Source organism: Grampus griseus, assembly GCF_964374135.1.
Source record: "Grampus griseus genome assembly, chromosome: 2".
Lineage (NCBI taxonomy): Eukaryota > Metazoa > Chordata > Mammalia > Artiodactyla > Delphinidae > Grampus > Grampus griseus.
In genome coordinates this window covers 158,448,959-158,473,267 of record NC_139018.1, presented here as the reverse complement: position 1 = coordinate 158,473,267, position 24,309 = coordinate 158,448,959, and the positions used below count along the sequence as shown (strand labels likewise).

The 24,309-nt window shown below is 45.6% G+C and overlaps 1 protein-coding gene across 1 annotated transcript in view; it reads left to right on the top strand.

Moving 5' to 3' along the window:
- CCNY (cyclin Y) overlaps positions 1-24,309 on the top strand; it is a 125,496-nt gene that overhangs the window by 85,153 nt on the left and 16,034 nt on the right. The window contains exons 2-4 of the mRNA XM_082647349.1: positions 9,188-9,262; positions 16,108-16,142; positions 21,301-21,401. Coding sequence (XP_082503475.1) covers positions 9,188-9,262; positions 16,108-16,142; positions 21,301-21,401 — 211 coding nt within the window. The remainder of the gene's footprint in view (positions 1-9,187; positions 9,263-16,107; positions 16,143-21,300; positions 21,402-24,309) is intronic.

The window sequence follows — 24,309 nt, the reverse complement described above, 5'->3', positions numbered from 1 at the left end:
TGGTTGCTAGGAGATTCTTTTTGAATTAATCTACATATGAGTTGATGCTTGGTCCTTGCCAGTTTTTCTTTTCCTTTTTCTTTCCTTTTTAAAAAAGCTGAAAAGAGCTACTTCACTTGATCATTCTTTTATGTATTTCCATTATTCAGCTTGTTTGTTAATTATTGTTGAGCATTTGGACTTTGTACACAGGGTTCCTGTCCTCAGTTGGTACTGACTGGAGGGGATGAAGACCCCACTCAGCCTTTAGGTGGGGCCCCCGGATCCCACTGGCTTTACCGTGTACTGTCTCTGATCATCACAGGACCCAGTGGCCTGTCAGAGCGTTCCTGTTACCATCATCCTTATTTATTGAGACTCAGAGAAGTAACATGATTTGCTCACCAGAATTCAGTCTTCTAGTTTTCAACTGTACATTTTTTATCTTGTTCTCTGCTGGACTTTAAATACTGCAATGTACGCTTATTTTATGGTCTGTAGCCAGCTCTGTTACCGCAGGTTCTCTAGGGCCAGTCTCGCCATTTGTTGTGTCTCTTGACCCTTGCTTGTGATGGATCGTTTCCTCTGTGTCTTGCCGTTTGGGATGGTGAGCCTGTCTTCAGAGGGCATCGTCTGGCGGGGTTCAGGGACGCAGGCTTCTCCAGAGCGGTTTGCAGTTACTTCTGCCAGGCACCCAGGGATCTCACTGGCATGTGACCAGTTTGGTGTAAATTTCTTGTCACAGGGTTCCCTGCACTACACGTGCAGAGTAGAGGGGAACTCCAGAACCATGTTAGAGATACAGACAGACCTGTGGTTACCAGTTACTGGGGTGCTGGGAGACATTTCTCCCACTGAGGCCCAGCTCCTTTTTCATCTGGGTTCATAGATAACTTTTTTTTCTAATTCAGTTTTTGTTGTAATTGTAGCTCTTCGAGGGTTCCAGACATATATAAAAGCATCTTTTCTAACTTGTATCCACTCTACTGGCTTATATCCTATCCTGCAGGACATTAAAACAAGGTGACTTCCAAATCAAGACATTGTAAGTAAAGAGGATAGAATTAGTAATTATACCAGGGTAATAGATGTGAACCAAGACGTGTGGTCACCTTGGTTGAAGCCCAAGACCCAGCTCACAAAGCTGGGAAGCCTTTGTTCTGCCGGAAGACTCCAGTTCTCTTTTTGGTTAGAGCCTCCGGCCATTTCCCTAGCTACACACTCTAGGCTTTTAAATGGATGTCTTATGTTTTATCTCACATTTCTAAGTGCTTGTAGTGTGAGAGCTTTTAGGTCATCTAGTCTGCTGCATTGGTGGAACAATCTGTCTTAACGTTTAACAGTCTTACACGTTAGGATCTTTCTCTCCTTTGGTTCATGTTAACACAGAATATTTGAAAGAGACAGTGGAAAGACTGGAGAGAGGGTGAGGGACGGACAGAGGAAACATATGGGGAGAGAAAAAGAGTGAGTAGAAGAGAGACTGAGAGACAGGTTGGAAAGAGGGAGATGGAGAGACAGACAGAGAGCACCTGAATGGGAGTCAGATGTGTGTTCACAGAGAGGTGCACACAGAGACACATACGTCCCGGCGCAGACCCAGGCTGAAAGGGGTGCACCCCGGGACATGTACTCACGGATCAACGTGGAGAGTGAGAATGGAAAATAACCCAGTCTGAGTGTGTTAGAATAATCGTAAAGAATCGTAAAGAATAAACGTGAAGTCGGTGGCGGGGGCGGGGGTACAAAAGATGGCTTTGGAATTAACTGGAATTGTAGTAACAGCAGTTTGCTGCCACGGCACCAGCTACAGAAGTTATAAACAGGGATGCTGATGTGGGCGCCTGGGTTTGGGGCTTGCCTGGTGGCGACTGCATGGAGCAAACCAGGGGGCCAAGCTCTGTATTTTGGTCTCATTGGCCCTAACGAATGGAGATAATCCCTGATTTTCAGGCAGTGGGTCAATAGTGACTAAAAAATAAAAGTAAGCCAATCTCATTTAAAATTAACAGGCGTTATTTGTTGATTTTTCATCATTGCTTTGCAGACCCTAGTCACATTTAGCAATATGACTACCTAAAATTGAAATTAAAAGTTTGAGATTATGACCATGTCAAATATTTGTCTACAGATAGGAAACAGACCTGATGGAATCATCTTAAGATTAAGTTTGGGATTGTTAGCTGACCACAGTTGGCCTTCGAATCTAAGTTGACTTTCTACCACGGAGTTCCCCAAACTATCAAGGGATCACAGGATCCTTGAATCCTTTGGGCTCTACTCACTGATTGTCGAGGCCGAAGTGAACAGCCCATCTTTTGGATGATTTGTTGGAACAGTGATCAATCTGGGGCTGGCAATGCACAGAAAGGAGGTAGGAGGTAGGAAGTCTCTGATTTTGCAGGTTGTTTTTTTTTTTTAAATAAATGTATTTATTTTATTTTTGGCTGCCTTGGGTCTTTGTTGCTGCATGTGGGCTTTCTCTAGTTGAGGCAAGCAGAGGCTACTCTTCGTTGCGGTGCGCAGGCTTCTCATTGCGGTGGCTTCTCGTTGCAGAGCACGGGCTCTAGGCACGCGGGCTCAGTAGTTGTGGCGCACGGGCTTAGTTGCTCCACGGCATGTGGGATCTTCCCGGACCAGGGCTTGAACCCGTGTCCCCTGCATTGGCAGACGGATTCTTAACCACTGTGCCACCAGGGAAGCCCCAGGTTGTTTTTTTTTTTTTTTTTTTTTTTCCTTTTGCGGTACGCGGTCCTCTCACTGCTGTGGCCTCTCCCGTTGCGGAGCACAGGCTCCGGACGCGCAGGCTCAGCAGCCATGGCTTACGGGCCCAGCCGCTCCGCGGCATGTGGGATCCTCCCGGACCGGGGCACGAACCCGTGTCCCCTGCATCGGCAGGCGGACTCTCAACCACTGCACCACCAGGGAACCCCCAAAGGTTGTCTTTTATGTTTCCTCGTCTATCCAAATTAGACCCAGCACAGTTTAGGCCTTGCTGCACTGTTCTGTTTTCCTTTTTTCTAAATTTCCAAACCATCAGTGATGGATTATGACTCCCACTTATCTTAGGCATTATTTTATCACACGGATCTTTTATAGCATTGGTGCTGTTTTAGAAGCTGAGATGAACAATGGTGTGACATCTGTGGAAAGGACAGAAAAAACTACATTATGTGGCATGGGAGAATATAGTCATCCCTTGGTATTCACTGGGAATCGGTTCCAAAATCCATGGACGCTCAAGTCCCTTATATAAAATGGCATAGTATTTGCATGTAACCTACCACATCCTCCTGTATACTTTGTCTTCTCTAGATTACTTACAATACCTAATACTATGTTAAATTTTATATAACTAATTGTAAATATGCAATATAAATGTTATACAAGAAGTTGCCTATGTGTGGCAAATTCAAGTTTTGCTTTTTGGAACTTTCTGGAATTTTTTTTTCCAACTATTTTTGACCAAAGGTTGGTTGAACCCATGGGTGCAGACATGGAGGGCTGACTGCATTGTTAATTACACTAGGTTCCCAGCTGTTAGATTTATTTTCACTTTTGACTAAAGGAATCCTATCATGCCTTTTACTTAGCTGAAACATGGACTGAAAGCAGTGTGACTGAGTATTTCTGTTATCACCTGATAGTCTGGCAATAGAGTCTTAGAATGTTCTGTTAGTATTTTAATTTGACATGTGTCTTAGTAAGTATCATCAGCATAAAGAAGTGGTTCCAAACTGCTTCCTAAGCATTAGGTTGAAGTCAACCCTAGGAATTCTGTCACATTTCCTAAAACTGCCTTTTCTCGCTGAAGTACCCCCGCCTCAGAGGCTGGTTTGTCTTGTCATGATGGATCATCTTGTCATTGTAAGAGGTAGGAGGACCTCTGTCACCAGCAGGGAATGCCGAAGTTGTGAACGTCAGGACCCCTTAGGGAGCAGAGATTGGATGACGGAGGTTTAACACATTTAACTGTCTCCAGGTTTGACGTGTGTCTTCAGCACTGAGCCAGATGCTGGGGCACACTGTTTATCAGTACCCTAAAATTTTAATAGCATTGTTTATGGGGCTCCTATTTTGTGGCGCGAGTCCTGCTTATTGCTTTTTGTTGCATAACTGCTATTCTCACAGCACTCCTCCGGGTAAGGTGTTACTCACCTGCTTTATAGCTGAGGGAATGAAACCTGGAATAGGATGGCAGTTTGCCCGAGGCCATAGAGCTAGCAGATCTTATATATATCTTATCACATATCACATATATATATATCTTATCACATCTAGATCTTCCACATTATAAAACGTGTTACTTTTACTCCACCATTTGAGCTTCTCCTTGGGGAATGAATGATTCCTAGAACTCCAGGATTGTCAGCTTTCAGCTTTCAGCTTTCCGGATGTGGGTTTTAGAATTTATATTCTTGATGGTCTTCCATCCTTGTTGTTTTCTTTACTGGTACTTCTCACCTTCAGCTTAGAAGGATACTCTACTAGATCAGGGACTTGATCTGTTTTGTTCAATTCTGTATCTTCAGGATGTGGAACTCAGCAGTACCTGGTACCCAGAAGATGCTCAGTGATGGTTTGTTGAATGAGTGAAAAGTGTGGCAGGTTGGACTGGCCTTGACCACCCCCCAGTGGTGATATTCGTGGTATCTAATAGGATGCTCATTTACCCCTCCACAGTTAATTATGAAGCCATCTCTGAGACAGAAATAACATGTGATGCATTATGAAGGCATCTAAATACATGTTTTGTCTCACCATTAATTGACTATAGCCCTTTGAAAATGAAGAATGCATTCTGATGACCATGAGATAGTTTGTGTGGAGAACTGGAAGGGTAAAGACACAGACATGGTTACCACGCCAAAGTAGTCTTTGGTATCAGCAGGACTGAACACAGTGCCTGGCGTAGAGTTCAGTTTAACCGAATTCAACTGTATAGCCTTGCCAGGGGGAAAAAAAAGCAGTGTAAAATTTTTGACTCTTAGAGTCCATTGCTTTGTTTGAGAGCTTTTTTGTTTTGTTTTGTTTTTTAGATGTTGGGGGTAGGAGTTTATTAATTAATTATTTTTGCTGTGTTGGGCCTTCGTTTCTGTGCGAGGGCTTTCTCTAGTTGTGGCAGGTGGGGGCCACTCTTCATCGGGGTGCGCGGGCCTCTCACTATCGCAGCCTCTCTTGTTGCGGAGCACAGGCTCCAGACGCGTAGGCTCAGTAGTTGCGGCTCACGGGCCTAGTTGCTCCGCGGCATGTGGGATCCTCCCGGACCAGGGCTCGAACCCGTGTACCCTGCATTAGCAGGCAGATTCTCAACCACTGCGCCACCAGGGAAGCCCTGAGTGCTTTTGTTTTAAGCACACTACTCTCTTTCTCGCAGGATTTGGTCAGAATCTTCTTTCCTCATTGTTCACTAGCTGGTCCTGTGCACTAGTGGTGACTAAATTGTAAGTCATCCTGTAGGCTGTGCTGACCTTCCTACAGAGCTGTTGGCCCCCATGTGTGTCACCACCCAGCTCATCTCGGGGTCTTTCAGGGATGGGGATTCACTCTTCAGTAAGGGCAGTGACGTCTGTTCATACGACACTGAAATGGCACACAGCCAAGTAAATATTTACTTATTTGTTTGTTTGTTTTTGACTGCGTCAGGTCTTCGTTGCTGCGTGCAGGCTTTCTCTAGTTGAGGAGAGCAGGGGCTTCTCTTGTTGCAGAGCACGGGCTCTAGGCGCGCGGGCTTCAGTAGTTGTGGCTCGCGGGCTCTAGAGCACAGTCTCAGTAGTTTGTGGCGCACGGGCTTAGTTGCTCCGCGGCATGTGGGGTCTTCCCGGGCCAGGGCTCGAACACGTGTCCCCTGCACTGGCAGGTGGATTCCCAACCACTGTACCACCAGGGAAGTCCCAGCCAAGTAAATATTTAAAATTTATAAGTTACTCCTCTTCTGGGTGGGTTAGTACTCAGGTACTTCAGGAGCTCGATGGGGGCAGGTGGGAGCTGTGTGTGCTCTGGAAAGGCCCGTCTGGGGGAGAGCTGGGGCACTGGGAGTCTCCAGGAGGGACTTGGGGGGCGGAGGAGTACTTGACATGGTGGTGACTTCAAAATAGGTACTATACTGTCAGAACCGACTGTAGCAGAGTGCTTTATTTCATCCATAATCTCTAATTTTAAGCATAATAGCCTGTGAATTTCTTCTTTTTAATTCTTGCAATTCAGAAGCATCCCTGAGCCAACGGGGAGCGTCGCCTTCCTCGGAATGTGCTCCAGTTTAGTTTGTTGTGCCCGATCCCTGACTGCAGCGTGGGGACTTATTTCTTCATGGCTAAAGTAGCGGTTTATCATGACTTCGGAGTGTAAGTTTGAGTGACACAGCAGGTTTATTTTGCTTGGCTTGTGAGAAGGCTGCCTTTTCCCATTTTTGTTCCCCCCAAAGTTGGAGTTCCCTTGCCAAAGCACACACTGTGAATAACTTTCTGTATTCTCTTCAAGGTCTGGGGCTGCTCCCTGTCTTAGGAAACACCTGGCAGTTCCTTGTACCTTTGTTTGGTGCCATTTTGCATATTTAAGTCAGGCTAGGTAATCGGCCTCTGTGGCTGGCCCTCCTTCACAGCAAGGGCGCCCCGAGCACTCTGTCCCTTCAGGCCTGGCCTGCACGAGCTTGGGAACTTGGCCTGTTGGCTTGCACCTGGGCGTAGGGTTTACTGTGCACGCCACAGTTATGGAATATGAATCTGCTTAGGATTGGAGAAAATGCACACCAACTTGCTGTTAAATCCTTTTGTAAGTAATGTCCTGGCAGCTCATGAGATGTTGCCCCCTAACAAGTGTAAACATTTGGATGTGCTTTCACATAAAATTTAACTGATGATCTGTTTCCCTCAGCAACATTGCATTGCCCTGTGTCCAGAAACAAGTCCTTGATTTTTCTCTTTGTGGAAACTTCCTGGTTATCTCATCTAGGATCTAGATCCTAAAACTTAAATTCCAGGGAGAACTTGGAAGCCAGCTTTAGGGGCTTCTGGATTTCCTTCCGTATCAGCCTCTACCTCCCTCCTGTTCCAGGCTCCAGTCCTTTTGGGGCACTGGGGATCTGAGCAAGGTCTGGCCTAACAGGGACGGTGGGGAAACTCTGGACTTGCCGCTGGAGACCACAGCTCCCAACCCACGTTCTGTTATCACCCCGCTCGACACTTAGCTCTCTTGGCCTCACTCGCCTCATCTGTGACATCACGTCAAGCCCAGAGCTTGAAGGCTCCTCTGAACTCTTCCTGACTTGCTCTGTATCATTGAATGGGTAGAAATGATACCTGGCCTGTCACCCATTCAGGAAACCACCCGGGACATAAGCGAGCATTCTGGTCAGGCTCCTCACAGACTCATTTTTACCAGAAATTTCTGGCCTAACTTTATCTAGTACAAATGGAAGCAAGTTTGAAAAATTGTTTCCTCTGTCTTTCTCCTTCCATCAGAATCCCTTAATGCCTTCAGCTGTGAAACCACTATATATAACTTTAATACTTGTTACAGAAGAAGGACCAGATAATAAAGATAGCGTTTGCGATTCAGATGTCGCTTTCCTCAAGCCCCCAGCGGGAGGTGAGCAGCTGTAGTGCAACGAGCCATCGGCTGATGTAGGAAGAGGCCTCACCTCAGAGGTCTGCCGAGGGGTCTCTGTGACAGGTGTTGCCTCCTGGATACATGTGGCCATCCTTGTTTTTTCTTTCCTTTTATCTTTGACTGGATTAGCTATTAAACTAAGGATAGATACCATCTGGTTTTATTGGTGTTGATTAGATTTCTTTGCAAATTTACTGAAGTAATGGAACTCAAAATAGTTTTCATTCTGATGTTGGAAGCTGATTTGAAGACCATTCTGACTTTCCGGGTTTTTTTTTTGTTTTTTTAATTTATTTATTCATTTATTTATTTATTTTTGGCTGTGTTGGGTCTTTGTTGCTGCGCATGGGCATTTCTCTAGTTGCGGTGAGCAGGGGCTACTCTTTGTTGCGGTGCGCGGTCTTCTCATTGCGGTGGCTTCTCTTGTTGCAGAGCACGGGCTCTAGGCACATGGGCTTCAGTAGTTGCGGCACGTGGGCTCAGCAGTTGTGGCTCGTGGGCTCTAGAGCGCAGGTTTAGTAGTTGTGGCACAGGGGCTTAGTTGCTCTGCAGCATGTGGGATCTTCCCAGACCAGGGCGTGAACCTGTGTCCCCTGCATTGGCAGGCGGATTCTTAACCACTGCGCCACCAGGGAAGTCCCTCCATTATTTTTGATCTTCTCTCTTCCCTCCTCTAACTTTATTCTTTTGTTTTGCTTAGCCATTCTTTCCCTGTGGAATCTTTTTGTTTTTGTTTTAATTGGAAGAACTCTTCTGTGATCGGATTCTAATTGTTTATACTGGACTGACAAGCCTGTAGCCCTTGGAGACTGTTCTAAGGCAGGATTACAGAGCCACTTGCCAGTGGGGGAAGAAGGGGTACGAAGTGAGGCAGAGGGTGAGGACTGGGCGCTTGGGGGCGCTGGGGTCTCAGGTCCTGTCAGTTGTGACTGCTGTGGTGGGGCCTGGTGTTGCCAATGATCTGATTTCTCAAGAGAAGCTGGAAACACAGACCTTCTTTTTTCCTTTGTGGTCTGTGTTTGAAATGTAAAAATCATTATCTATTGGCTCAAATTTTTTACAAAGGAAAGAAAATGAATGAGTCAAACAAAACTTACATCCATGGCCCAGGTTATGCCCACAGATGGCCAACTTGAGCTTTTGCGCTAAAGGATTAAGTTTTCAGAAAAGGACAGTCTTGATTAAGCAGAGTGTGTAGATGCTGATTTGGCTGATGTATTCTGTTTTAGTCACTTTAACAAGGAAATATCACTCGCTTAACTGGGGGTTTAGATGAGTCAGTTGTAGCACATAACTCTCCTTAATTACGTGTTAGGACTTTGTCCTGCTATTCTGTAGTATCCTGGGTGCAGAGCAGACTTTTAAAAAGAAAATGGAGTTTTCGGCTAATAGATCTCCAGCCAAGTGTCTAATTTTTTGTATGACTTTCTCAAGTTTCTAAATAGCAGTGTTCTCAGTTGAACCTAGAAGAATCTGTTAGCACAGTAACTGTTGGTTTTTTCCAGAATCCTTGAATGTATTAGTAATTTAAGATTGAAAATCTTGACTCCCTTTAGTTATCAGATGGATATTCATATATTTTCTTTTTCTTTCTTTAAAGATTTGAACATGGAATTCAATCCTTCAGACCATCCTCGGGCCAGCACAATATTCCTCAGTAAATCTCAGACGGACGGTAGGTTACTGATATATTTATGCTTCTTTCTTTTTTTTTTTAAAGAAGACTTACGTTGGCAACTAGCCTGTCTTGATTTCCCAGGATAAAAATAGAATCCCCTTTAGTGACCCCTAAGGATATTGTTTGGTGGTGGTTTCCTTGGGGTTTCTTTATTTTATAGTTATGCTTTTAGAATTTACTGTTTGAAGCAACTGTCCTCATTTTGCCAATCAGCTGGATTGGTTCTAAGTAGTTTCTACCCCGAGAATCAGAAATTTTCCTTTAAAAATTGATCTTTGCATAAATTCTCTAAAGATCAGAAGAATTAGTATGTAAAAGAAGGTATAATATAACCCTAAATTAAAGCGCCATTGTCTCTGTTGTGTCATTTGAGAACCGAATTGAGCCTGTACACTAGGGGTAGATGTTTTCTTTCTGTCAGACTCCTGCTAACCAGTTTGTTCTGTGGCATGGAATTTCTCCTGGGGGATTTTCCACTCTTTTCAGCCCTTGGCTAATCTCACTGTAAAGGAGAGAGAAAACACACAGTATGGTGAACACAGTCTCTCAGTTGGATTCCTGTAGAAAAGAGTAGCGGAAGGGGACTTCCCTGGTGGCGCAGTGGTTAAGAATCCGCTTGCCAGTGCAGGGGACACAGGTTCGATCCCTGGTCCGGGAAGATCCCACATGCCATGGAGCAACTAAGCCCGTGCACCACAACTGCTGAGCCTGTGCGCTTAGAGCCCATGCTGTGCAACAAGAGAAGCCACCGCAAGGAGAAACCTGAGCACCACAACTAGAGAAAGACTTTGCACAGCAATGAAGACCCAACGCAGCCAAAAATAAATAAATTTAAAAAAAGAAAAAAAAAGAGTAGTGGGAGGAATTTGTTAAATGATGATACAGTGATGAAGATGTTATATTACAGTGCTGGAGCCCTAGTGATTCTAGCCCTGACTCTTTTGGCAAATTGCTCAGCTCTAATTTTGACGGAGTCCTAAACTGACTAAAAAATAAACATATTTAAGACAGTAAGTTCATTTATAAGAACTGATAACTCCTCAGTTATGGTTAGGTGACAACTTTGATGTAGTATAATGCTGATATAATATTGGCGCTCTTTAATTAAGCAGGCCACTGACTTGATTTGAGAGAATTTGGTGCATTTATTAAAAAAACAGTGTTTCCAAGAGTGAGAATAAGTCATCGTAGGTATCAAATACTTGTGAAATAAGTTTAGAACGTATTGGGTAAAAACAAAACAAGACATTTTTTCTTCACCTGGTGAAGTGGGAGCCCATTGGGAGGGGTAGGTATTGCCAGGCAGGAAAGTGGCGATGGGGTGAGGGTTTGGGACAATGAAAAATGGGAATCAGAAGCAATTTTTTGCACTGAATGTAGTGCTGTGAAAACAAGTTACACGACTGGCATATTTTCATATTTGGTTCTTGCTTCCTGTGAATTTAGGGTACAGACCAACATCAGTCAGAAATTTTTCTACCTAGATTTGTGTGGAATGGAATTAGAGCCTCTAAGTAGATGACACATATCTTGGTTGCCACCGGGAGAGGGATGGCAGGATTCTCTGACCTAACAGCGTCCCCAGGTGTAGCTTCCCCTTCACCTCTGCTCCACCTCTCGTTCCCTTCCTCTCCTGCCTGGATCATCAGGGTATCAGTGACTCTGATCCTTCTGTTTTTTGCTTCAGTTTCTCAAGTGCTGGCTCTTTCCTTTCAGTGTAAACCTACTTGGGTCTCACAGGTTAAAAACAAGAAAAGGAAAAATAACTGACACCGTCTCCCACCTGCCGAGTGAAAGCCCCGCCGAGTGAAAGCTGCCTCCTCCTTCCCTTTCCCTTTGCTTTCCCACTGGCCTCCTCCTCCCTCCCCCCATTCTGTGGCGTGACCGCTGAGGCTGCTGAGGACACGGCCTCCGGTGGCTCCTGCTCTCGTGTGGCACTTGCTCACACAGGCCGTATTGCTGAAGACAAGTCCAACTAATGAACACTTGCCTTATAGATGATGAAAAGAAATGGGTTTTTTTAAAATAGGTAAATTTGGTAACTTTAAAGACTTCATGCTTTGGTGAGTTGATCACAGAGAATTGGCTATTTGGAAATGGGTCCTGAGAAACCCCCTGTTTCTTTAAGGTGCTTCTCAGACATCTTAATCAGCTTCTCCATTTATCCCTTTGATGTTAGTGTTTTCTAGGGTTATGTGCTTTTACCCTCTTATCTTTTTGGCCTGCGCACAGCTCCTTGCGGCTTCCGTGTCAACTAGAATGTCCAGCCAGATACTGCTCTGCAGTATTCAAACTCCGTCTGTCCAACTGGCTGCTGGACATCTTTTACACTGAAGGCTCTTGGTTCCTCTAACTCAGTGTGTCCTAAACAGAACTTAGTAACTGGGGTTTGCCTCCTGCCTTTCCCTCTCCCCAGACCAGAGAAGGCCCTTCCCTCTTCTGGTGCTTGCCTGCTGGCTGTGGTGCTGGAGCCGACCATGCTCGTTTCTTCCAGCTCCAGGATCAGTGACAGCAGGCCAGGAGTTCAAAACAGCCATGATGGCAGTGTTTACAGCATGGAAATTGGCAAATGCTACAAGTCAGGGCATTCTTCTTCTTCTTCTTTTATTTAAAAGGCATCTGTTAAACATTTATCAGCCACCATTGCATCCAGGTTAATCGAAAGTGTATCAGTTTTTACCTCTTCAGTGTCACCTTAATCTGACTACTCTTTCCCATGCCTGTTGCTGCCACCTCCGTCCATAATTTCTCACTTAGATTCCTGCTGCAGCCTGTGGCCTGGCCTTTGACCTTTTCCCTTCCCAGTCCTGTGTCTACGCTGCTGCTAGATGAAGAGACTTTCTGTAAATCAGATCTGATTATGTCACTTCCTTGTTAAAATTTTTTTGTGGTTCCCCAGTTGCCTTGATGTTAAACTCCAAACGGCTTAGCGTGATATACAGGCCGTTGGAGGTCCGTCCTCCGCCGTCGTTTCCAGTCTGTTTCCTTTTGCACTGTGTCCGCCATGCTGGATCGCTTGCGGCACCCCAGGGCGCCACTCGCCCCCTGCTCCTTTGCGTTTAGCTGGGTTTTCCCTTCTGTCTTCCACACAGCTCATCTCTTCAGTCTTCAAGGCTCATTTCTGCTATCACTTCCTCCTTGAAGGTGTTCTTGACCCCTCAGGCTAGATTAAGTGGTCCTGAGGGTACCCTGTGAATATTTCTTCATATCTGAACCATATTGTGGTATTTAAAACTATTTCCTCATGTGTATCACCAACGAGCTCCTGGAGGGAACGGAACGTGTGATATTGGATCTCAGTATCCCTTTGCCTTGCTCTGCCTGATACAGAGGATGTGTTCACCCTAGGTGGTTGAAAGGAAAAGACAAAGCCAGGAGACATTCTTGATTTGATTGTGATCTGTCTTCACTTGGGTAAACTTCCATTGCCATTGCAGCACTCCCTCCACTTCCAGGAGTACTAGAGCAGTTAAAACCTGTGGGTTCCACGTGCTCCAGTTGTGCCCCCCTGACCCCAACCTTGGAAGAAGTGTTGTAATGTGAGCTTATAAGCACACATTTTCATTTGAATCTGGTGATCTCTTCTTGAGGTCGATGTGCTCCTTTGCAGTTCAGGATAGGCTTCTGGGTGGGAGACCATGGATGGGGCCATGGCAGTTATGCTGGGGCAGCTCCGCCCGGACCACGGCCTTCACAGCTCTCTGCTCTGAAGACCCTCGTCCTCCTTCCTTCCTCAGCACTCGGCCTGGCAGCCAGGCTCTGCCTGCCACGCTCCCTGCCACCAGCTGTTCCGTGATTCTGCTTTAGATGTGCCTGCATTAAGTCATTAGGAGCTTCCTGGCTGTTAAGTTCCTTTTCCCTCTGAATAGCAAAGAGATTTAGGCTGGGCTGACTGTGATCACGGAAGGCGTTCCTGATCAGACCTCCCCAGCTGGCTGAAGTTAGGGAGGTCCTGTCCCAAGCCCAACGGACTGCTCTCTCGGTCATTTCCTCACACATATGAGATGTCAGTGTGGACTTTCTTTGTATGAGAACCACTCAACAAAGAAAGGACCAAAGGCTCCTTGTAGTGGGAGAGGAGGTGCCTGTGAGAGATTAGTCTGCTCAGCCTGGCCTTTTCGTGCTCTCATTTCTGCTTGTGGGGGAGAATTGCAGTTGATTTTGTCTTTTCCTTTTCTATTCCATTTTAATTTGCTGTTTTCAAAGACATGAGAGCCTACTCTTTTAAGTATTAGGAGAAAACAGTCAAAGTGTATTTTTTTTATTTTAATTAGTTTGGTTTTTAGAAAAGTTCTTTGCTTTAAGAAAGAAGTTGGACAAAAATGAAAACCTATGTGTGTGTGTGTGTGTGTGTGTGTGTGTGTGTGAGAATGTGAATGTGTGATCTGTGTGTTTTTCAGGAGTTCCTTGAAATATTTAAAGGAATAAAAGCAACTTGTCCCTTGAATGACTTGAAGCCAAAGTAGAAAGACTAAAATTCAGAAATTAAAATATGAGCTCTGGTTTTCTTTGCACAGTCATTCAGAAACACTGACATTGAGAAACGTTTTGTGGCCTTCCTCTCTTTGGGGTCCTGCTTTTGTTCCTGGCAGTGTTGAACTCCTGCATGATGAGAGGACCAGCCTTTTAGTTCTCCTTTAGTCAGACATTTGCAGGCAGCCAAACCCTGTGCCTGTGAGGGTCCCAGTTCTCTTTATCATGGTCCTGGGTGCCCTGTTTAGGGTGCCTGTCTCTCTAGTTCCCCGTCAGTCACTGTGTGTCTCCCCACAGCTTCCCAGTTTCCACAGGGGATGCTTTTGCAGTGAGATATTGAAGAATCCGTAGGAGCCTAAAGCTCTTATGCTGCTGATTTTCATGCTATAAACCATGGAAAATAACTTTTAAAAACTATGAACTCCTTTAAACATTTTTATGTTGACCATACCAATTTTTCATGCTATCAAAGGATGTAATTTCTGATGTAAACATTGGTACTTTAAAATAAAACTGTCCCTCTTTTAAAAAATGTTTCAAATAATATCTTAATACCATGGTGATTTGGTAATCCACCATCAGCAGTCATTTAAAAATGTATGAACACGCTCTTCTTTAACAGTTGGAAATTTCATATCATTCCTTTCATCTTGAACTTGTATTTCCGTGCCATTTTCTTCATAGAATTTTATCCTAATGTAATATATTCGATTTCTAAAACTCACTTGTCACACTATCATACTTCTATGAAAATACGGATCTCACTTGAATTTAATTTTTATTTCTCATAAGTCTCTCAGTGTTATAAATAAATTCTGGATTGTGGTATCATTATTGTTAGTTCCCAGTTGATCAAAACAATACAAGCATTAAAATGTTAATGAATAGCTATTAAACAGAAAAGTGAAATAATTTTTGGAAAAACATTTCTTACTGAGATGTTTCTGTGTATGACTATTACATGTAGCTGGAACGAGGTGCTAGTCATCAGATCTTCTTGTTTTTATGGATGTGTAAGTGCTGAAAAGTTTTGTTTATACACATCAATAGGTGGGGATGGAAGGAGTTTTGTTAATCACTAAATTCTTTCTACTCTATTTGGTTTATATGTCAAAAAACTCCAAGGGATTTATCATCCAAAATAATTCCTGATAGCTGCAGTTCAGTCTTCAGTTTTGTTGACAGTAAGGAATTGGAGTCCACTTATTTGCCAAAGAGTTTCTCACCTGGTTGTAGGAGCTCCGCACTTTCGAGTTTCTGGGAAGTACACCTGAAAGGCTTTATCAGCCATGTGAATGACTGTCACTTGTATCCACTGCTCTTGTCATCTGGAGGCGCCTGGTCTAACCCAACGCGCTCGGGAGCCTGGGGAAGCACCAGCGTTCATGCGCCCTCTAGAGCAGCCTCATCTCCTTGCCAGGCACGGACAGGGAATCGAATCCAGGTTGAATGAAAGAGCCCCACCTGCCCTTTTCCTCGAACACTCGCAACTAGTGTTCCTAGCTTCCCTTTTGATTTAAATATATCTCTGTCCTCTCCAGTGACCTGCTCATTACCTGTGTTGATTGATTAGTATATATTCTCAAAAGTAAGTCTTCAGGAAAGAAAATGCAAAACTCAATGTTACTACATTGTCAAAAAGCTCCTCTGGCTTCCCTGTCCCCCTTCTACATATTTGGGGCTGAGGGGCCCCCATTTTGAGAAACACTGGGATCTGGGGCACGGAAGGCTGGGTGCAGACCACACCTCGCACACAGAGCGTGAGAACAGCATTTCAGAAGGGGCGGTGTTTTTGTTGTGAGTTGGATCAGCCTCCCTGAGGGGGCAGGATGCTCTGGGCGGCCTCCACAGAAGCCGGTTTTCCTCCCCTGCACCAGCACGGAGAGTAATTGGATTCCATGACCAATAATGCTTCTGACATACACTGTCCTGTATTTTAATGCTGTTATGGGTATTGTTGTTATCATATTTCACCCAAATAGTATGGACGTTTATGGGTCTGGTTGGGTTAGAAATAAATAGTCCTGTTATCTGTTGATCATCTTAAATTAGTGGATGCATGCAAGTTTTATGAGATTTACTAGTTGCTACTTTATTTAGTTCTTAGAAAGCTGTTACCCCTCAGTTAACTATGGCTGCAGTGATTTTGTTGGGTGCCATGTTGTCAGTGGGTTTAGGTTTTGCTCTGTTAGCTAGCCGAGGTCAGATCTGCATTTGTGCAGGTTGCATTTCTTATGTAGTAAGTTGAGCATCTGGGCACGTTGGTTGGTGGAAGGATGGGACCTTGACGCAGAGGCCCGTCCTCAACAGCCTGCAAGGGTTTGGCACGCAGGCGAGTAACATTTCTGTTGCATCTTTTGTTTTCACAGTGAGAGAAAAACGCAAGAGTCTCTTCATTAACCATGTAAGTGGAGCTGTTTCCCTGTGTTCTTCATAATGACTGTCCAGCGCAGAGAGCTGTCATACTGTGTCTGTGATGGGGAAATGGTCCGTGAATCTTGTTCGCACATGGAAGAATGTGAAGAACGCTGCAGTGCACTCGTGCTCTGTGGGGTCTGTGACTGGACGAGCACGGCTTGGCATTTCTCCCCGGGGCCAGTGTTTGTCCAGAAGCCCCAGACAGCTGCCGATCCTGGGAAGATGTGTGTGGACGATACGGCAGCAGACCCCACTCAGGTCCACGGGAGCACTTCTTTTACATTTCTAATCCTTCCCTCCTACCCGCTCCCCCAGGAGACTTGCTTGCTCTCCTAACTTAGTCCCATTTGAATAAGCGTACAGCTGTTTTCCATGAGGCTGTCTGCCTCCACACACTCTTTCCTCTCCCTCATTGTTTATAGGTCCAGTGGAGTCTGCACGTTCTTTCGACGCTCTAAGAAAGGATAAATTTGACAACACTTTAATTTTAAAAAGTCCGGCTCTAGTCTTTTGGCCATTTTGAGCAGCATCTCCCTGACCTGCTGGCTAGGCATCAAAGATACTTGATCTTTCTTCCTTGAGCAGCGGGTGCAGCCAGCCTCCTTCCACCCCTGCCCCATGGCGACCCCAACCTGCACCCCCAGGACTGTGGCGCCCAGCCACCAGGAGAGTTAGAGCCACAACCTCCTTGCCCTGTAAACTTCTGCCCCTTGATGAAGTAGGCGTGTTACCAAATAAGCGTGCTATCGATTCTCATATCGAGAACAAGATTGAAGTATTTGACTTCTCAGGGGGGTTTTCTCAGGATTTCTAGACTGCCTGCATTTAAGTATTTGTAGAACTTGAAGTACTTGGCCCTGAAGCTTTGTGCTAAACAGACTTAAAGCCATAATATTGTCTTTTCTGCCCTTTGAAAATCTGGACAAAATGCAGTTGGAAAGAAATTCATAGCCAGGCCCTTGCACTCAAGGGCCTCCACGCTCGGCCTGTGGGAGACTGGTGATGCCTTCTTGGGCAATGTCAGTATATATGTGCGTGAACCGTGTTCTAAGGGTCAAAGAGAAGGTCTGTAGTTTTTATCAGATTCTTAAAGCAGTGGCCTCTTCCCTGGCCCTCTCAGGTTTTGAAGAATCAGTGTAAAGCATATGTGAAATTACAAGCTATGTCTTAAGGAAAATACGCTGAACATTACCGTGCCCTTTTTTATTTTTTGAAAGCTGTATAAACCTGGACATAGAGCGTTGAGAGATTTGAAGAACTCCTTCCGTAAACCCTCACCCCCATTTCTTCGCCTGCTGGGTGCGCTGGAACACTTCCCCCCTCATTAGCAGGTCAGCCGAGGAGCCTGCAGACAAGAGGAAGGGTGGGGCGGAGACCGCCTCCGCTGGTCACTGCAGCCCCTTTAAAGTGGGCTGGAGGGAGAGGCAGTTCTGAGGGTGGCTCGTGGGCAGAGCTGCGCCCTCCTCGTGCCAGTCTGCACATCTGTCTCACATGCTGTTGCTGACCTCACGCTTTGCGGTGTGCACAGTCCCAGTGACCTGCCCCATGCTGTGCATCCTGACTCAGAGTGTCCTCTTTCCCCTGTGAACCCTCTCACCTCCCGACACAAAAAGCGGAAGCAAACAGTTGTTGGAATGTGCTCAGGTGTGCTTATTCCTATAAAAGAAATTTCTGTGCTGCCTTATGTAGCAGATGACCAGGGTAGCAGCATGACCCTGCAGACCACATTGCAGAGTAGCATTTCAGCTCTGCCCACGACAGGAGGAGCCATTGGAATGTGCCGTTGCAACCAACTGAAATAGAATTTGAGTGAAATTACCTGCAGCTTCAATTAGGCTAATAAACCAGCTGTGCTTTTTAGGTTTGGGGACACTTGGGTGTCATAAGTTAGAGCAGTAGAGAAAAGATAAGTAGCAATAATAATAATCAGTACAGTCTATTGAGTGTTTTACCACGTTTGTGCCAGGCTCTGTTGTAATTGGTTTAGTGTACTCGATAACCACACCTGGGAGGTACTATTTATCACTCCCATTTTCCAGATGAGGAAAGTGAGGCACAAAGAATCAGCCAGATGAGCGGTGGAGCCAGCACTGAGGCCCAGGGGACTGGCTTCAGAGCTGCCCTCCCAGCTCTCCTCCTCTGTGCTTCTCAGATGGTCTCGCCAAGCCCCACCTGGACAGAAGTTGTTTAACTTATTTATCTGAAGTCAGAGGGAACACTCTTTTCTGAATTTGGGCCCAACTAAAATTTGTAATTTAATTTGTTGTTGAACTCTGGAATGACCGTTATACTTTGCCCTTATTTATAAAACCTTCTTGGTTTTTATTTGCTTTATCGTGAGGGACGTTGTTTCTTTAATTTCTCCTTTAAGTGTCTGAATAACCTGCTTACTACATGTTGCTAAGATGATCTACAAAGAGGCTGCTATTTGCTAAAAAGCAGTGGCCATAGGTAAGCCATGTAAGGAGAGGTGAGGGAAGATGATCACAACAGGGAAATAACTTCCACCAGGTGGAGAGAAACAAGGGTTTTCTGGCTCCAGAAACACGTTAGCCAGCAGCACGTGTTAGCAAGTGAAAGAGGCTGACTTTGGGAACAGTCGCCAGGGAGAGGGCAGTAGAGAAGGAACCCCTGGCTGGAAAAGAGGGGGCCTTTCCCTGGCTGTGAATTTGCCGAGAGAGACTTAAAAAGTAAAAGGAGGCTGCTTCTAAAAGAATTATTATAGATTTTAAAGCTTGAAACCATTTGAGGATAAACCCCTTGGGGGACTTTTAACAGTAAGCTGAGCTAGGGCAAATTATAAAGATTAATATTCTAATCAGCACCTGTGTTTTAGATGTAATTAGATCAACAGTTATAGGAAAATTTAATACATTACAATAGAGATGCTTAGGTATTTTAGAAAGGCTTGTGTAAAGGGCTTTATTTAAAGTTTGTAGTTTATTTAAAATTTGCTGACGTTTTGGTTAGCTAATTAATGAATCTTTTAACTAAAACGTGGAAGTCTCTGATTATAAATTGTGGGTGGCATTGTACGTGGCTGGGAGTCCGGAATCAACCCCCCGGAAACTTAGGGGAAACTCATGGCTTTTGCTTTGGCCTAATTTTTCTGTAACATCCTCCTCCCCTCGACGACAGCATGCCTAAAGTGAATTGATCATTCTAAGTTAAAGGGAAAAAAAAAAAAGATATTAAAACAGAATGAATCAGGAGTTGAATGGCCAGCCTCCCTTACCCTCAGCAAAACAATCACAGTATTTGTCTTAATATTGAGACAGGTGATAGCTGTAAAAACTTTGTGAAGGAATAAAGTAACTAGAGAGCGTTATTTATCAGTTAAGCAAGAGTCACATTGTTAGCTGGACTTGGAGCCAAAAGAATTTTGTTCAAGCCCTAGATCTACCACCTGATAAATGGGGGGCCTTGAAAAAGCCTTGACGTCTTACTTCTCCGATCTTGTAGAATGACTCCTGTCTACCTGTTCACGTGGTAGACTGAACGGGAAGGTGATCTGCAAACTGATTTCAGCAACAGCTGACTATGTTGATGTTATTATTGTTATTGCTCATTCGATTTATAGGTAAATTTTGTATACTTTTCCAAGTTCAATAGCAAAACTGATGAAAGTCTTTCCAGTGTTTTAAGTATGGATATAGTTTTTTCATGAGTATTAAGCCATAGAAGTCAAGGAATGAAGTGAGTGTGATCCAGGAACTGAAATTTTAAATACTCTAAACCTTGCTTTTGCCTCTTTGGGAGATTTGCTCTTTTTTTTTTTTTTTTAAATTTATTTTTGGCTGCGTTGGGTCTTCGTTGCTGCACACGGGCTTTCTCTAGTTGTGGTGAGCAGGGGCTACTCTTCCTTGTGGTGCGTGGGCTTCTCATTGTGGTGGCTTCTCTTGTTGTGGAGCACGGGCTCTAGGCATGCAGGCTTCAGTAGTTGTGGCTCGTGGGCTCAGTAGTTGTGGCACGCAGGCTCAGTAGTTGTGGCACACGGGCTTAGTTGCTCCGCGGCATGTCGGATCTTTCCGGACCAGGGCTCGAACCCGTGTCGCCTGCATTGGCAGACAGATTCTTAACCACTGCACCGCCAGGGAAGTCCCGGGAAACCTTATTAAATAAGAAGTAAATGTTAAAAGTATCGAACAGGGCATTTGGTCTCTGATGGGCTTTAAAGCTCCCTTCATGTTCATAAACCATGGATACTGAGGGCTTCGTTGGGGGTGGGCACATGAGGCAGGCAGTGTTGTTATCCTTAAGGAATTATCTTTTTTGGTTGCTGAAAATGACACTTAGATTGTCAGCATAACACCAGGCAAGTGGAGACTTGTTTGGATGATTTTATTATTTTTTTTCTAACATGCTTTGAGCTAGAATTATCCAGATTGATGTCTACTAATCATATTGCCCACATAATTGCCAAAAATCGACTTACTATTCAATTAGATGTCATCCGAGTATAATTTAAATTCTTTAAATTCTTTGTTCTTTAACAGTATATTTCAGAAGTAGATCTTAGTTCTGAAGTTTTCCAAAGAGCTCAAAATTTATGTAGCTGTGAAAAAACCAGGCATGAGACTGCACAGGCACCCTACCTGAAGCTTATACATTGGTAGTATTTTCAAGAGCATCAGATAACTTTCACTTATTTTTATCTTCACCTCCTGAAATTCAAGATTCGGAGATTCTAAATGAACATTGGCTGCATTTTCCATGGTCCCCAAATCGACTGTATCCCAAGAATAGAAAAAATGGGTGCAGTGGACTCTTGTCTTGATCCTCGTGCCTCAATCCAGGATGCCGCCTTCAGCAAGGGCTTTCATTGATGTGATGAGCGCATACTTCTTGTTTCTCAGTGATTTTACGGACTCTGCAGCACACGCTTTGATGCTCGATTGCGAGAGTGTACTGTTCTGATGGAGGCTGGGGGCCAGGAGTGGTGGTGGTGACTTTTCTTTGTGGAAGAACATGGAATTTCATTGTAGGAAGGAAGTGGGTTTGTACTGTTCTTGCTGGTAGTGTTAACATTTCTCACCAAGACACTTTTCCTCTATAGGCTGGTCTCAAGGTGAAGGGGATGATGTTCCTTGGAAGAATTTTGAGCCCTATTTAATTGTCCTTGTCTTGTTGCCATTGTTTTTTAGCATCCTCCAGGACAAATAGGAAGGAAATACAGCTCCTGCTCGACTATTTTCCTAGATGATAGCACAGTCAGTCAACCAAACCTCAAGTATACAATTAAATGGTGGGTATACACATTTTTCCTTAACTGAATGTCTTTTCTTTTCCTTAACTGAATGTCTTTTCTTTTCCTTAACCTGATGGCTAACTGGTTGGTTGTGGGGTCTGGGAGTGGTAAGATTGGGCAGGGGGAGGCCATATTCAAGAAGTCTTTTTAAAAAGTGATTTTGGGAGTTAAAATGTGGGGTGTTCAAAATATTTGTCTATATTACCGTTTACATAAAAAGGCCAAATTTTTCAGTGATTTTAAATGTAGGTTAGAGGATATTTTTGAGTTTTGTGCATACTTTCTACCTTCCCACCTCCTAGTGAAGCCATCCTGGCGTAAGTCTGCTAGTATTTTACCTTCAAGGTGTAATGGGTCCCACTTTGACGTGGGGTTGCAGTAGAAAGCAGGCTTGGCACCATGGAAGTGTATTTGCCTGGAGCGTGGAGAGTGGGGTTCTGACCTTGGCTGTCTCCCCAGCAGGGAAGGTGGGCTGAGCCCCCTCGCTCTGGTCTCTTACTGTAAAATGGGGCTTAAGGGAGGAAAGGGGGGCGGTCTTCGGATAAAATCTTTTCCCTTTGTGGTTTCAGTTCTCTTATTTTCAAGGGGGAGGTGGGAGGGATGGAATGCTGGTTTTTCCAGAAATGTTCCCACTAGCATTGTGGTAGGAAGCCTTGATAAAGGTGCTGGGGTCTGTGGCCTATGGCTCAGCTATGAAAAACCTGGGATATTTTGCCTCTGCACTCATTTAAGAAGAGTCCACATTTAACAGCAGTCCACGTTAGCATGTGCGGTGAGTGTTTGTGTTTGTAAATAAGAAGGCTTCTTGTGTTCCAGTGGGCCAGGCATCCAGGCCTCAGAGCCCTGTTCTGCGTGTGCCCACACATGGCAGTCAGGCCTGCCAAGCAGTGGGGACGGTGCCCCCTCCAGGCGGAAGGTGGGAGGTGGGCCCGCCTAGAGCGAGGCCGCCTTCTCCCCTATGGGTTGCTTGTTTCTAAGATCTAAACGGGAACGTAGCTTCTTCCCTCCTTCCGTTGGTGGTTGAGGGACCAGCGGGCATCACCCCACAGTGGGCGCTCACGGCTGGGAGCCCGCATGTGCCCTCGCTCCACCGCCCTGCCCTTGGCCGAGCTGCCCTACCCTGGGGCTGGGCTCTGTGCCGGGGTCTGGGAGGTGCTGGGGCAGGAAGCAGGAGCCTGGAGACCTGGCACCTGGCACCCGCTCGAGCCCTAGAGCCCCGCCTCCCTGGGGCCTGGGACCCTCCCTCCAGGACTGGCGGGAGCTGTGGGTTTCCAGGGGCTCGGACTCTGTCGCTCAGTGCTTCACCTGGGGATGACTTCACACTGCCACTGGTTGTGATGCAGACACTCCGGGGCCCAGTAGGAGGTCTGGGTGACAATTTGATATTTCAGTGTGGAGTCTGGGAGGCAGAAGCTCCGCAGTCACAAGTGCGGTCTGTGAATCAGTGGTTCCAGCTCGCCACACCCGCAAGGCCCCCGAGGGCTTAGAGCCCCACTGAGGTGTGATGTCTGGCCCCGCAGATCCAGGATCTGGAATGTCAACCCCGCCGGGAGATTCTCATAGGTGGCCAAGGCCAAGAACCCCTGGTGTCAGTGAACAACTGCCTTCGAGTTCCCTTGAAAGCTTAACCTGTGGTTAATACCGGGAGGAAAAGCAGCTGGACGGCTGGGCCAGTGATGATGGCTGAGTGCCGAGAGGAGGCATCCAGGGTGGATGCTGTGGCTGCCCTGGTCCAGAGGACGCTTCTCCACACCACCCGGACTTGAGATGCCTTCAGTCAGTCGCTTATTTGTTTTAAAATGTGCCGTTTTCAAAAATGTACATTTTGGACCTGGGAGCTGGGTAGGGTGGGCCCTAATTGTAGCAATACCATCAGAATCGTTCCCTGTAAATTCCCGTATGTCACACGTGACCTGGTTCTGGTCATTTTGAGATGTTAGCTGGCCTGGGTAACTTCAGCCAGGGCCTTTGACAGCACGAGGGCAACGAATGTCATGAAGGGCAGGGAGATTGGAAGTCTGAAGGCCCTCCTATTCTAAAATTCTGCCTAACCGTATCCTACACCTGCCAAGGCCCTTGTGACCTCCTGTCCCAAGACGTTAAAATTGATACAAACTCATTAATCAGTAGTTCAGCTTCCTGTGGGCAGAGTAAGCGTTCGTGGGCTGAACTCGCCTCCTGATAAACCATGTAGGACCTTGGAGAAAATGCTCTGGGTTCTAACAATAGCTTTCTAAGCTAATTTTAGAAGAAAACCCTTCTGGGGAGTTCCTTGGTGGCCTAGCGGTTAGGATTCCAGGCTTTCACCGCCGTGGCCCAGGTTCAATCCCTGGTTGTGGAACAGATCCTGCAAACCACGTGATGCGGCTGGGGTGGGGGTGGGGGGGAAAGGTTACGAAAGAACCAAATGGAAATCCAGGAGTTGAAAAGTACTCTGAAATAAAATTCATATTAAAAAAAAAGAACAAGAAAAGAAATCCCCTTCTGTAAATCGAGGATTGCCAAAATGAACAAACATTTACGAATTCTGGTTCAGGAATGGGTGGAGGGTTGAGAGTGGCTCTAACTGTCAAAGAGAAGCAGCAGCAGTGTGACACATTTGGGCACAATTCTGTGCTCATTTTTTTCACAGGCATAGTATCTTCTCTGAGAACTTGATTTTCACATCTTTCTCCTGAAGGTCAATAGCTGTGGTATGAATTTAGAGTTTGCCACCCACCCCCGTGCCCCTGTAACCGACCCAGGCCCCGAATCCTGTGTGAGCACGGGGATGGTGCTCAGAGGACAGGGGGAGGGCGGTGAGGGCCGCTCGCAGCTGCCCACACCATCCGCGGCCCCGGGCCTGAGGGTCGAGAGCAGCTTCGTACACCCGCCAGAACCCGGCACCTCTGACTTAGCTCTAGGT